At 45.4% G+C, this 13,042-nt stretch overlaps 1 protein-coding gene across 1 annotated transcript in view; it reads right to left on the bottom strand.

Annotated features, from left to right (window-relative positions):
• MASP2 (MBL associated serine protease 2) overlaps positions 1-12,785 on the bottom strand; it is a 64,191-nt gene extending 51,406 nt beyond the window's left edge. Inside the window, exons 1-4 of the mRNA XM_056541756.1 lie at positions 12,781-12,785; positions 12,458-12,682; positions 8,872-9,097; positions 173-350 (exon numbers count right to left, since the gene is read on the bottom strand). Coding sequence (XP_056397731.1) covers positions 173-350; positions 8,872-9,097; positions 12,458-12,682; positions 12,781-12,785 — 634 coding nt within the window. The remainder of the gene's footprint in view (positions 1-172; positions 351-8,871; positions 9,098-12,457; positions 12,683-12,780) is intronic.
• Positions 12,786-13,042: the final 257 nt, after the last annotated feature.

Raw genomic sequence — 13,042 nt, 5'->3', positions numbered from 1 at the left:
AGTTGACCAATTGCCCATATCAACCAATCAACTATTTTTTTTTTTTAAAGAGACTTTAAAAAAAAAAAAATGAATAAAGCGTTCTGATTGGTTGCTATCCACGGGTTTTGATAAATCTCCCCCAATGTTATTACCTACGACCCTGATTTTGGTGTTTACCCGTAGTCCTTACCTTCAGCCGCGTAGAAAGCCTCAAAACCAGAAAATGCTTTCTCATTGGAGTAGTCACTCACGAAAGTCACGGTCATTTTATTACCCAGGGAGTAGAAGGAAGAGTCTCCGGGGGCTTTCTCAGTGTCTGTAGACTCCGCGCCGCAGAAGCGAGACAGCAGCGTCCCCTGAGATTTAAGCTGAGGATGGAAGACAGCGCTGATCAGTATCATACAGATCAGTGTAAGATCAGTCATTTCCCCTACACATACATGTGCTATACTGATGTGTATTGATGGCGCTGGGTGCCCTGGGAGTTAAAGAAGAACTCCAGACCATAAAAATTGTCCCCCATAGTGCCGGCAGTAAAAAAAATAAAGATGTACTTACCTTCTTCCGCTCCCCCGGGGCCTCCGGTAACCGGCTCCGGTCTCTGCCGCGATCCACTTCCTGGTTGCCGGTGGTCGGATGAATCAGCCAATCACCAGCTGCAGAGAAATCCGACTTGGCCGGTGATAGGCTGAGCGGCAATGTGAAAACGCTTCAGGACACAAAATTCTTCACTACACCGGCACCTGTGGCCAGGGCCAAAAACGTCACACTGCCGCTCAGCCTATCACCGGCCGAGTCGGATTTCTCTGCAGCTGGTGATTGGCTGATTCATCCGACCACCGGCAACCAGGAAGTGGATTGCGGCGGAGACCGGAGACAGTTACTGGAGGCCCCGGGGGAGCGGAGGAAGGTATGTACATCTTTATTTTTTTACTGCCGGCAGTATGGGGGACAATTTTTATGGTCTGGAGTTCTCCTTTAATAAAACTGGGTGCAACACCCACCATGGACCATGCTCATAGGGTTGCCACCTGGCCGGTATTTTATTTTTTAATATTTTTTTAATATTAAAAATACCGGCAATGCAATGGCCGGTATTTATCCAACCAATCCTCCAACTCCGGGAATGTTGCACTGTGGTGTCCCAGTACCGGACATGGTCCTGTACTATCCTTAGGCCCTGTCAGGTTGAGACCCTCAGTGACCTGGGGGCTCCCCTGCATGGTCTCCCCTGTTGTTTACAGAATGTTGTGTATACTGCTTTAATGTATAGACATGATCCTAATGTATAGTTAGTCTACAGGACTTGTGGAGGTCTCAAGGACCTGTAAGTCTATCACATGTTGTGTTGTCACATGATTTGTTGTCACATGTTCTCCCAGAAAGCACCAGCTTAACCTATGACCCGCAGCTTGACCAATGAGCTTTAGTCCAGCCCCCCACTATATAAAGGGGCGGCCATTACAATTCACTCTCTTTGAGATTCCATCTGCTACTGAGCACAGCAACCACCAGAGATCTCAGTGCAAGTGACCAGCATCTGGAAGACCCCAAAAGCTACAGTCATTCCAGTAAGTCTAAAGTCTATGTCTGCTGTCACTACAAATAGTCAAGTCCTGCACATAGTGAAGCCTCAAGATACAGTGGTCCCTCAACATATGATGGTAATCCGTTCCAAATGGACCTTCGTTTGTTGAAACCATCGTATGTTGAGGGATCCGTGCAATGTAAAGTATAGGACAGTGGTCTACAACTTGCGGACCTCCAGATGTTGCAAAACTACAACTCCCAGCATGCCCGGACAGCCAACGGCTGTCCGGGCATGCTGGGAGTTGTAGTTTTGCAACATCTGGAGGCCCGCAAGTTGAAAACCACTGGTAGAGGAAGTTGTACTCACCTGTCCCCGCCACTCCGGACCATCACCGCTCGTCACCGCAGCCCTGGATGTCGCTCCGGATGCCTCTGCTTCCCCGGCATCCGCGCTTTGCGTCGCCGCCATCACGTCACTACGCACGCCGCTCCTATTGGATGACGGGACGGCGTGCGCAGCGACCTGATGACGACGATGGAGAGCGACGACGATGCAGAGGATCCCGAAGAGGACGCGCCGGAGCCCCGAGGACAGGTAAGTGATCGTCAGCGGACCACACGGGGCACCGTAAACGGCTATCCGGTGGCAGCTGAAGCAGTCTGCGCTGCCGGTTAGCAGTTTATGCGATGGCCCCGACATACAAAAGCATCGTATGTTGATGCTGCCTCTGAGAGACCATCGCATGTTGAAATGATCGTATGTCGGGGCCATTGTAGGTCGGTGGGGGGGGGGGGGTCACTGTAATTGTCTCAAGTCTATTACAAGTCTAATTGGTCCCAGCTGCGAGGTCCTTCTGGGTTCCTGGACACCCCTCTGGGAATCTGGCCGAGCTGTGAAGATAATTCCATCTGTCGGACCTCAGTAAAGCCTCTGTTAAACCATAACTGGTTGTGGACTCTCCTTACACTACTAGACATTGGAATAGCGGAGATTCCGTTCGTGTGGTTCCGGTACAGAAAAAACATTCTGGCGTCACGAACACTAGGGGTTAACAACATCTTGCCCCAGGGGTTAATACCATCTAGCCCCTCCACCTACACCGCTACACCGCGTGGTCCCGCCATACACCGTGGGTCAAACTCCTGGAATGTTGCACCGTATACAGTGACCCCCCCCCCCCCCCCCCCCCCCCCGACTTACGATGGCCCCGACATACGATCATTTCGGCATACGATCACTCTCAGAGGCAGCATCAACATATGATGCTTTTGTATGTCGGGGCCATCGCATAAACGGCTATCCTCCAGCGCAGACTGCTTCAGCTGCCACCGGATAGCCGTTTACGGTGCCCCGTGTGGTCCGCTGACGATCACTTACCTGTCCTCGGGGCTCCGGTGCGTCCTCTTCGGGATCCCCTGCATTGTCGGCGCTCTCCATCGTCGTCATCACGTCGCTGCGCACACCGTCCCGTCATCCAATAGGAGCGGCGTGCGTAGCGACGTGATGGCGGCGACGGAGAGGGAGGATGCCGGGGAAGCAGAGGCCTTGCCGGAGCGTCGGGGACACCCCGGGGACGCGGCGACAGCGATTGACGGCGACATCCAGGGCAGCGGTGACGAGCGGTGACGGTCCGGAGCGGCGGGGACAGGTGAGTACAACCTCCAATACCAGTGGTCTTCAACCTGCCGACCTCCAGATGTTGCAAAACTACAACTCCCAGCATGCCCGGACAGCCGTTGGCTGTCCGGGCATGCTGGGTGTTGTAGTTTTGCAACATCTGGAGGTCCGCAGGTGTTAGACCACTGTCCTATACTTTACATTGCACGGATCCCTCAACATACGATGGTTTCAACAAACGATGGTCCATTTGGAGCGGATTACCATCATATGTTGAGTGACCACTGTAGATATACCAGTGTTTACCTACCAGAGCACTTCCAGCTGTTGCAAGACTATTGGTCAGATAAATCAGCCATTGCATTTTTCATATAAAAATACCTGCAGGGCAACCTAAGTCTTTGGCCATGTTCACACGGTGGAAATTTTGCAGACTGTTCACCTGGAAAACATGAACGGACATTCCACAAATAGCGGAATGTCATCTAGAACATGGTAGCGCTAAAGACCGCTCGGGAAGGCACCGACTCCATAGACGCCAATGCACGTCCAAGCGAATTCCATCAAAATAATTCACGGCAATTCTTTCGGCTTAAAGGGGTGCTCCGGTGGGAAACTTTTTTTATTTTTTTATTTTTATTTTTTTTATGAACTGGTGCCAGAAAGTTAAACAGATTTGTAAATTACTTCTATTTAAAAATCTTAATCCTTCCATTACTTATTAGCAGCTGTATACTACAGAGGAAATTCTTTTCTTTTTGAATTTCTTTTTTGTCTTGTCCACAGTGCTCTCTGCTGACACCTCTGTCCGTGTCAGGAACTGTCCAGAGCAGCATAGGTTTGCTATGGGGATTTTCTTCTGCTCTGGACAATTCCTGATACGGGCATCAGGTGTCAGCAGAGAGCACTGTGGACGAGACAAAAAAGAAATTCAAAAAGAAAAGCATTTCCTATGCAGCATACAGCTGCTAAAAAGTACTGGAAGGGTAAAGATTTTTTAATACAAGTAATTTACAAATCTGTTTAACTTTCTGGCACCAGTTGATTTTAAAAAAATATAACGTTTTCCACCGGAGTACCCCTTTAAGCCGAAAGAATTGACGTGAATTCTTTTGGTGGAATTCGCTTGGACATGCGAATTACCCCTTTAAGCCAGAGTCGGGATTTCCACAGCAGATGTTTTTGTCATAGAAATTCCACCATGTGCACAGTGCAGCAGAATCCTATTAAAAGCAATGGGACTCTGCTGCAGCTGAATTTATCAGTAGAATTTTTCAGCTGCTTTCCACTCAAAAATTAAGATGTAAAATCGTTGCCTTTCGGGGGAAATTCTGAAGCGAAAATTCTGCTGCAGAATCCCATTGACACTACGGAAATTCAGCATTCGCAGTGCTCTGCAATTGGCACCTATGTCTGCCGCCGGCATTAGCGCCCTCCCATAGACTATAGAGCAGTCCCGGGCTTTTCTGGGCAGATTTCGATGGAAGAATGAACATATTTATTCTTTCGGCAGAATCCAATTGGGTGTCAGAATTCCCATAATTCCTACTGACGGTGCGGCGGGCACGACACTGGCGCACATCTAGTCGTGTAGAGTGGATTTTGCGCCTAGTCAGTCTTCCCAGTGATCACTCCATTGGTCTGTGACAGCGGTCTTCAAACTGTGCCCCCCCCCCCAGCTGTTGCAAAACTACAATTCCCAGCATGCCCGGACAGCCGTTGGCTGTCCGGGCATGCTGGGAGTTGTAGTTTTGCAACAGCTGGAGGGCCACAGTTTGAAGACCGCTGCTCTGTGAGGTAATGATTAGCCAATTATAATCAATTGGTCACAGTGCGTTCTGTTTTTGTCCCCGTCGTGTGATGCGTATCATTACATTTTATCAGAAGACAAATGAATACAAAGGGGGAGATTTATCAAAAACCGTCCACAGGAATAGTTGCCCAGTTGCCCATAGCAACCAATCAGATGGCTTCTTTCATTTTGCAGAGGCCTTGTTAAAAATGAAAGCAGCGATCTGATTGGTTGCTATGGGCAACTGGGCAACTTTTCCTCTGGACAGGTTTTGATAAATCTCCCCCTAAATGTATAATTAAAGTCCAGTAAATTTGCTTCACTTTACTGTTTTTTGCACAATGGTTTCAGCTCTTTATCATCCTCGCTAGAGATGAGCGAACTTACAGTAAATTCGATTCGTCACAAACTTCTCGGCTTGGCAGTTGATGACTTATCCTGCATAAATTAGTTCAGCTTTCAGGTGCTCCCGTGGGCTGGAAAAGGTGGATACAGTCCTAGGAGACTCTTTCCTAGGACTGTATCCACCTTTTCCAGCCCACCGGAGCACCGGAAAGCTGAACTAATTTATGCAGGATAAGTTATCAACTGCCGAGCCGAGAAGTTTGTGACGAATCGAATTTACTGTAAATTCGCTCATCTCTAATCCTCGCATTTCAATCAGACAGAAATGTAGCCCTGCCCATGGTCAGTCATGTGACCTGGCTGCCTAAATACAAGGCCATATACCCATCTGTATGACAGTAATGTAAAGTCCCACAATGCACTGCTCCCCGGTAACAGAAAAAGTGTAAAACTGCCTTGTAAAGCACTTTTTGCACATTTAGTTAAATGGGCACCGTAGGAATCAAAAACTTTTTATACATTCTACATCTCGGCAAAACATTATAATATAATAGGATATAATTTCATAAGATCATTTGATTTCCATTTAATAGAAATCATGGCTAATAAAAATAAAAAAAAACACCACAAGGTTTCCTATACCATACAGAGCATAATCCTGTCCGGCTGCAGCATCATTAAAGTCCAGGAAGTGAGGGCGGGACTAGCACTCCTCTGTGCTCACTCCTGTCCTATCAGACTGCAGCATGAAAACTGAGAGGAAAGGGTTACAGAGTAGCCTGCAGTGATTGGATGAAGAGACACAGCACAGCTCAGCAAACTCAGGGAGGAAGTGAATGCATAGTGAGTAAGGGCGGGCTCAGTACATGGACACACCCCTTTCTGAGCAGTGGATGTCAGAATGAGTGAGCAGCTCTGGATTTGTTAGCCAAATACAGAAGCTAGACACATAAAGACATGTAAAGCATCTGCATGACCTAGTGAGTAACTAGAAGAAGAGCTCCTAATTATTAACATCAGACTCATTCACACTATGGAAAATCCACATCAATATCCATGAGGATCCCCTCCCCCACACTGATCTCAATGGGAATTGCGCAGCTCAGTTCACATGTAGCCGGACTTCTGACAACCTATTGATATGATATGAATATGTATGAATATGTTCAATCTTCCGATAGATCTAGAAAAGTCCCAGTACTGCTCTTGTGTCAATGGGGCGGTGATTAGGTCCACAATAAATTACTGCAGACATAAGAGGGAGCTGAACTTTTTAGAGACACCCGGCCGGCTACTTACACCTCCTTGGCGCGATCCAATTATTTTTATATATCCACTGGCTCCAGAAAGTTAAACAGATTTGTAAATTACTTCTATTAAAAAATCTTAATCCTTGTTGATTGATCTTGATTTCCTTACTGTTAAACTGAAAAATTGTTTATAAAATATAAAAATAAACAGTTATATAAAAAAAAAATCTTAACCCTCTCAGTACTTATGAGCTGCTGAAGTTGAGTTGTTCTTTTCTGTCTCAGTGCTCTCTGATGACACCTGTCTCGGGAACTGTCCAGAGTAGAAGCAAATCCCCATAGCAAACCTCTTCTACTCTGTGCAGTTCCCGAGACCAGCAGAGATGTCAGCAGAGAGCACTGTTGCCAGACAGAAAACAACAACTCAACTTCAGCAGCTGATAATTATTAAAAGGATTACGATTTTTTAATAGAAGTAATTTACAAATCTGTTTAACGTTCTGGATCCAGTGGGTATATAAAAATATTTTTTTTCCTGGAATACCCCTTTAATTTTTTCCAGTTATATTCTAAAGGAGTAACTGAACAAACTCGGAATGTTGGTGGTTTGAGGACTGGGTTGGGGACACCCGGCCTATAAGACCTCCTATACTAGCTTGGCATTCTCCCCAAGGGGACCTATTACCCCTTGCACCTTCTAGTGGATAGAGATCTGGCATTATCATGTAAAGGACGCACTGGTTCGCGGCTGATATATTGTTCTGCGCTTGTGTGTCCTTCACAAGATAGCTGGTAAAAAAAGAAAAAGAGTGGGAGGGACCGCGCCTCGTGTATTACCCAAGACACCAGATGGGAAAGAGGGTGGGTAGCACTAGCCTTTCGGTTGGTCGCTCACCATGTTGTAGATAATCAGCGCTTATCACCCCTGAGTAGGGGTAGAAGTGAACTGCAAAGCCCAAAGGGTCACAGGGATGGAGGATCCAGTCCTGTTCAATGTACTAGATGTGGGAGGAGAAAAGACCCACGCACCAGGCGCTGTTCAAAGTTCCAGTGATTGAATAAAAAAAAATCAACCAATGACGTGTTTCGGAGGTAGAACCCTCCTTCCTCAGATTGGCAATCTGAGGAAGGAGGGTTCTACCTCCGAAACACGTCATTGGATGATTTTCTCAATAAGCATACTGCCATATGGCACTTTAAATGCCGCACCTGAATCCGAAAATGTTATTCAATCACTGGAACTATGAACAGCGCCTGGTGCATGGGTCTTTTCTCCTCCCTCATCTACTTCACAAGACAGGACCGATCCATCTCCACTGGAAGTAAACAATGAAGGTCCCTATGAAGTTGGTTCATGCCCTCAGGACCTCAGCATTACTCAATGGGGGGGACATGAATCAAAGATTTTACCCCTGTTTTGTGTTTAAATTTTGCGCAAAATTGTTTTGTTTTTTTTTCCGTCTTTTTTTGCGCACATTCTGGTGGAGCGTTTCCTCCAGATGTGTAGGTTTCGGGGTAACCTTAGAGTGACATATTTAGTACGCACGAATCTATTAACTGCGTACATTTTATTTACCCGCAGAAATCTTGCGCAATGACCATTTTTTTAACGCAAACATAAGCCACCTTGGACTGCACGTAGCAAGATGCTCTAAATCAGTGGTCTTCAACCTGCGGTCCTCCAGATGTTGCAAAACTACAACTCCCAGCATGCTGGGAGTTGTAGTTTTGCAATATCTGGAGGTCCGCAGGTTGGAGACCACTGCTCTAAATCATCGATTTTATTTTTCAAAGAGTGGAGGTATGAAGAGATTACTAGATTTGCCCGCAATTTATTAAACAAATTGCGCTTGATTGAGAAATTTAGCGCTTCTGCGCATAATTTAGAATTAGGCAATAGGGGTAAACTGCTTCTACCATACACAAATAATGATACATGCCCCCCAATACCGTGTTTCTCCGAAAATAAGCCCGGGTCTTATATTAATTTTAGTCCCAAAAAACACACTAGGGCTTATTTTCGGGGTAGGGCTTATATTGCAGCCCACCCTGAAAATACTGCTAGGGCTTACTTTCGGAGTAGGGTTTATTTTCGAAACATGAAACACGAAACACGAGAAACACGAAAAAAAGACTCTTATGTGATCCTTCTCTAGCCTCTACAGTAGTAGTCTCAAACTGTGGCCCTCCAGATGTTGCAAAAGTTCAACTTCCAGCATGCCCGGACAGCCAACGGCTGTCCGGGCATGCTGGAAGTTGAACTTTTGCAACATCTGGAGGGCCACAGTTTGAGCCCACAGGTTAGATGTGTCACAGGTACTATCACCTATTGTGTCATGTCCTGATCTCCGTACCTCGATATAATCATATTCACATAAATAGGACAATTCCAGGTTGAAGTGGGTGAAATAGATCTTGACGCGATGTCCTTCAGGGACCGTTATGTCCCAGGTCACAGTCTGGTCATTAGGGTAAGGCTTCGGGAACCCAGGAGAGGAGAGACGCCCAAACAGGCCGGTCAATTCAATGCAGAGTCCATTACCATAGAGAATGGTGGATATTACCAGAAGATTCCAGACCCTGGAGACATAAATCAGTAGATAGATAAGAGGAACCGTTTCGGGACGACTATCCAAAATGACAGCGGAATTGGGTCTTCCTGGTTGGTGGATCTCTAAGAAAGAGGCCGATGTACACAGAGGATGGGGTTTTATTGTAGACAGAGACAAATAGATAGAGAGATAGATATTAGATAGAGGAGACAGATGACAAGACCGCCGTACGGATAAATGGGACTCGTACACAAAACTTTCTGGGCATCGTATGTACCGCCCATCGTGAGCTAGATAGATATTATTTAGATCGATAGATCAGAGATAGATAGATAGATATGAGATAGATAGATAGATAGATATGAGATAGATAGATAAATATGAGATAGATAAATATGAGATAGATATGAGAGAGAGAGATATGAGAGATAGATAGATATGAGATAGATAGATAGATAGATAGATAGATATGAGATAGATAGATAGATATGAGATAGATGGGTATGAGATAGATAGATAGATAGATAGATATGAGATAGATAGATAGATAGATATGAGACAGATAGATATGAGATAGATAGATAGATATTAGGTGTATATTAGGTGCCTTGGATGTTTCAGACCTTGCATGCCTGTTGTACTGTTCACACAGAGGCATATTCACAGTGTAGGGTCCGTCCCAATGAGGTCACCTTACTGTGGTGGGACGGTCCACGCTATTTGGCGCCAAATTTGCAAGCTAAGTACCTCATAATTTCATAGTTTCATATCTTCATTTATTGCATTACAGCTGTATAGCTTTTCATGTTCTATCTATATACTCATGTTTTATCTATATACTCATGTTTCATCTATATCTTTGTGCCAGCAGTGTGCTGCTGTATTCTCCTGTTGCTGTATATTTAGCCCAGCAGCTTGCACCTGTAGGCCAGGTTTTTACAATAGTGCTGGCCAGTTTATCCTTTGGTTAGATAGATAGATAGATAGATAGATAGATATGAGATAGATAGATAGATAGATAGATATGAGATAGATAGATAGATAGATAAGAGATGGATAGATATGAGATAGATAAGAGATAGATATGAGATAGATAGATAGATAGATATGGATTGTATTTGGTCTTTACAAAGAGATAAGAATCTTGGGAGATTTAATTGAAAATGACCACAAACACCAATTCACCGAGACTGATGTTTTTTTTGAATCGTAGGGTAAATATGGTCCGTATTCTCTACTAAAGGCTTTTTGTCTGGACTTGTTGCAGTAGAGCAGAACACTCTGCAGGACACTTTGGTCACCGATGTGAAGGCTACACTGAGGTATGAAAGCAATAAGGTCTGGATGTGACCACTACCTCTGCTACCCCTAAAGCTACCCCCCTGGGTCAGTCAGCAGAGCGTTAGTAGATGCTGATCTGCAAATATATAAGAAAGCATCAACATAAAGAAGGAAAAACGGAGCACACGCCTGGGAGTCCTGCTGCCACGATTTATTTAAAGTTCATGTAGAACATTTGTGATAGCCTGGGGTTATAGGGTATATGGGGTGTAGCTGTGCGGTTACTAAAGGGTGCTTGCTTAAACCTTTCTATTCATGATGCCAGGGTGAGGGCTATTCTCTGGTCCTACCGCCACCCTTCCCAAGAATGATAGGGAGATAGGAAATAATTGATTGTCCACAACCGGAGATTTGCAGAAACTTGTCAGAACTTTTACTGAAGATTTTATGCCATAATGAACAGGAACAGTCCATATAACAAAGTCTATTAGAGCTTGACAAGTGGTTGGGACCTTGTGAGTCTACTGAGCTTAGGAAGGTAATTGTTGCGGTGATCCACTGGATTTAGGGGTTTAGATTTGGTCCTGTAATCATGCTAGCTTTAGCGGGGATTGAGATTTTAACTCACGTTTTAGTTTTATACTGAGGCCGGTAGGTTTTCTGGCCTAGCTTGTCTTTGAAAGTTGCGCAGATCCGTCCTAATAGTCCGGCATCCACGAGAGCAGCAACCCAAGAGAGCGAGAATTGGCTACAGCTCCCTTATATGGGCAGGGGCTGGACTTAAGCTCACTGGTCCATAACAACTGTCAATCTTCTGTACAAAGAGTTATGGGTAAACATGTGACCCAAGGACCTCCAAAGGTCCTCCAACATACCATAGAGGAATTAACATAGTCACATGACCGAAGGTCCTGCGACGCTACCAAGGTAAGCATACTAATATACATTATATTATATACATACATTTAGACATTACAAAAGAGGCGACTAGGGGCTGTCCCACCTGGGGGACCCTACCTGAACGTAGTAACTCTGAGTTTGGGGACCACCATACAAGGTACGGTATGCAATACGGTACCGGGACACCACACATAGATAAGACATCTTCCCCACAATACGAGCAGAGGTGAGAGGCAGGAGCGTGCACCTGGACGACAGCCACTGTTTCACGCCATTTGGCGTGAAACAGTGTCTGTCGTCCAGGTGCACGCTCCTGCCTCTCACCTCTGTTCGTATTGTGGGGAAGATGTCTTATCTATGTTCTACATGAACTTTAAATTGTGGCAGCAGGACTCCCAGGTGTGTGCTCCGTTTTTCCTTCTTTATGTTGAAGTTTTTGTACCTGTATACGTGACGCACTCACTCCCTTCCTGGTCTGCTAAGGACTCAAACCCCACTACTCACATCCATCAGCTTTATCCTATGATAGTTTGGTCAGTGGTGCCCGGATTTACCTTTTTTGTTGGCTTCATATAAGAAATTATGTCTTCCAAGTCAATATCACAGTATAAAGCAATGGGAGAATGTATACACCTTAGGGAACGTTCACACAGAAGGTTTGGAGAGGAATTTCCGCAAGTAATTCTGCTCGCTTATTCCTCTCCAATTCATTCAGCAGTGAAAAACCCCATAGTATGAAATTAAATTTCGATTCCTCAGTTCACACTGAGGAATTTCTGCTGAATGAACATGTTCTTTCTTCATGTGGAATTCGCGTCCTAGCCCCATAGAACTCAATGTAATTTTTTTTTTCAGTCCGCCACACTTTCGTGCAGAATTTGCACGGAAATTGTGTGGATTTTGCGTGGAAATCCCGCGGAATTCATGCAAAAAATATATATTTTTTAATAATGTCTCCTATGCCGCTCTGAATTCCGCACAGATTTCTGTGCGGAATTTCGCGCACAGTGCCCGCAGCTTGAGCGCAGATTCCGGTAAATTTTTAGCAGAGTTTTTTCAGCGAGAATTCCGCGCAAATATTAATTAGTGTGAACATACCCTTATATACAGACCCTACAGAACTAGGATTACAAGATTAACTTGCCTCATGTCGCCTCTTCCCCGTCGTCCTCCTCTCTGTCTCTGCTCTTATTTGCTCCCTTGATACCTTTGCTCCCGAGAGGCTGGTGACCTCCTCCATTTGTTGTGTTTAGGATGGTTTTTGGCAACGTTCACCTTGAGTTTTGTGATGTAGAATCCCAGAAGTGTATGTAATATCCAGCAGGAAAAGTAAACACTCGCTGGTAAATCTTTAGCCACTTTTGCACAGAACGGCTGCAGATTTTGGTAAAGTAACAATTGAGTCAATGAGAGGCCCAAGTTTCCATTAAACCTGGTTTAGAAGAGAAGATTGTTAAATATAGTCCAAATGGCAAAAAGCAAGAGAGTCCTATGTACCGGCACTCAGATGTCTGATCGCGGGGGACCGACCCCATGATCTCTGGCCCAGCACCGCTCGCTCGTTCTGAATATTTATATATTTATCTAAGCTTTGGGCGGCCGTGGTCATCGCGCCCCCTCCATTCAAGTCTATGGAAGAGATGGAGATACAGCGTTCACGTATCTAAATATCTCCCATAGAGATATATGGAGGGGGCGTATCAGACACAGCATTGGGCTGTGGTCGCCAGTAATCCGGCACGATGCGGTGATCGCTCTGTGCATGCGGATTTCCGGGAAGCCTGGCAGGATT

Source organism: Hyla sarda, chromosome 10 (genome assembly GCF_029499605.1).
Source record: "Hyla sarda isolate aHylSar1 chromosome 10, aHylSar1.hap1, whole genome shotgun sequence".
NCBI lineage: Eukaryota > Metazoa > Chordata > Amphibia > Anura > Hylidae > Hyla > Hyla sarda.
The sequence above is the reverse complement of the archived record's forward strand: the minus strand, read 5'-3'. Positions and strand labels throughout refer to the sequence as shown.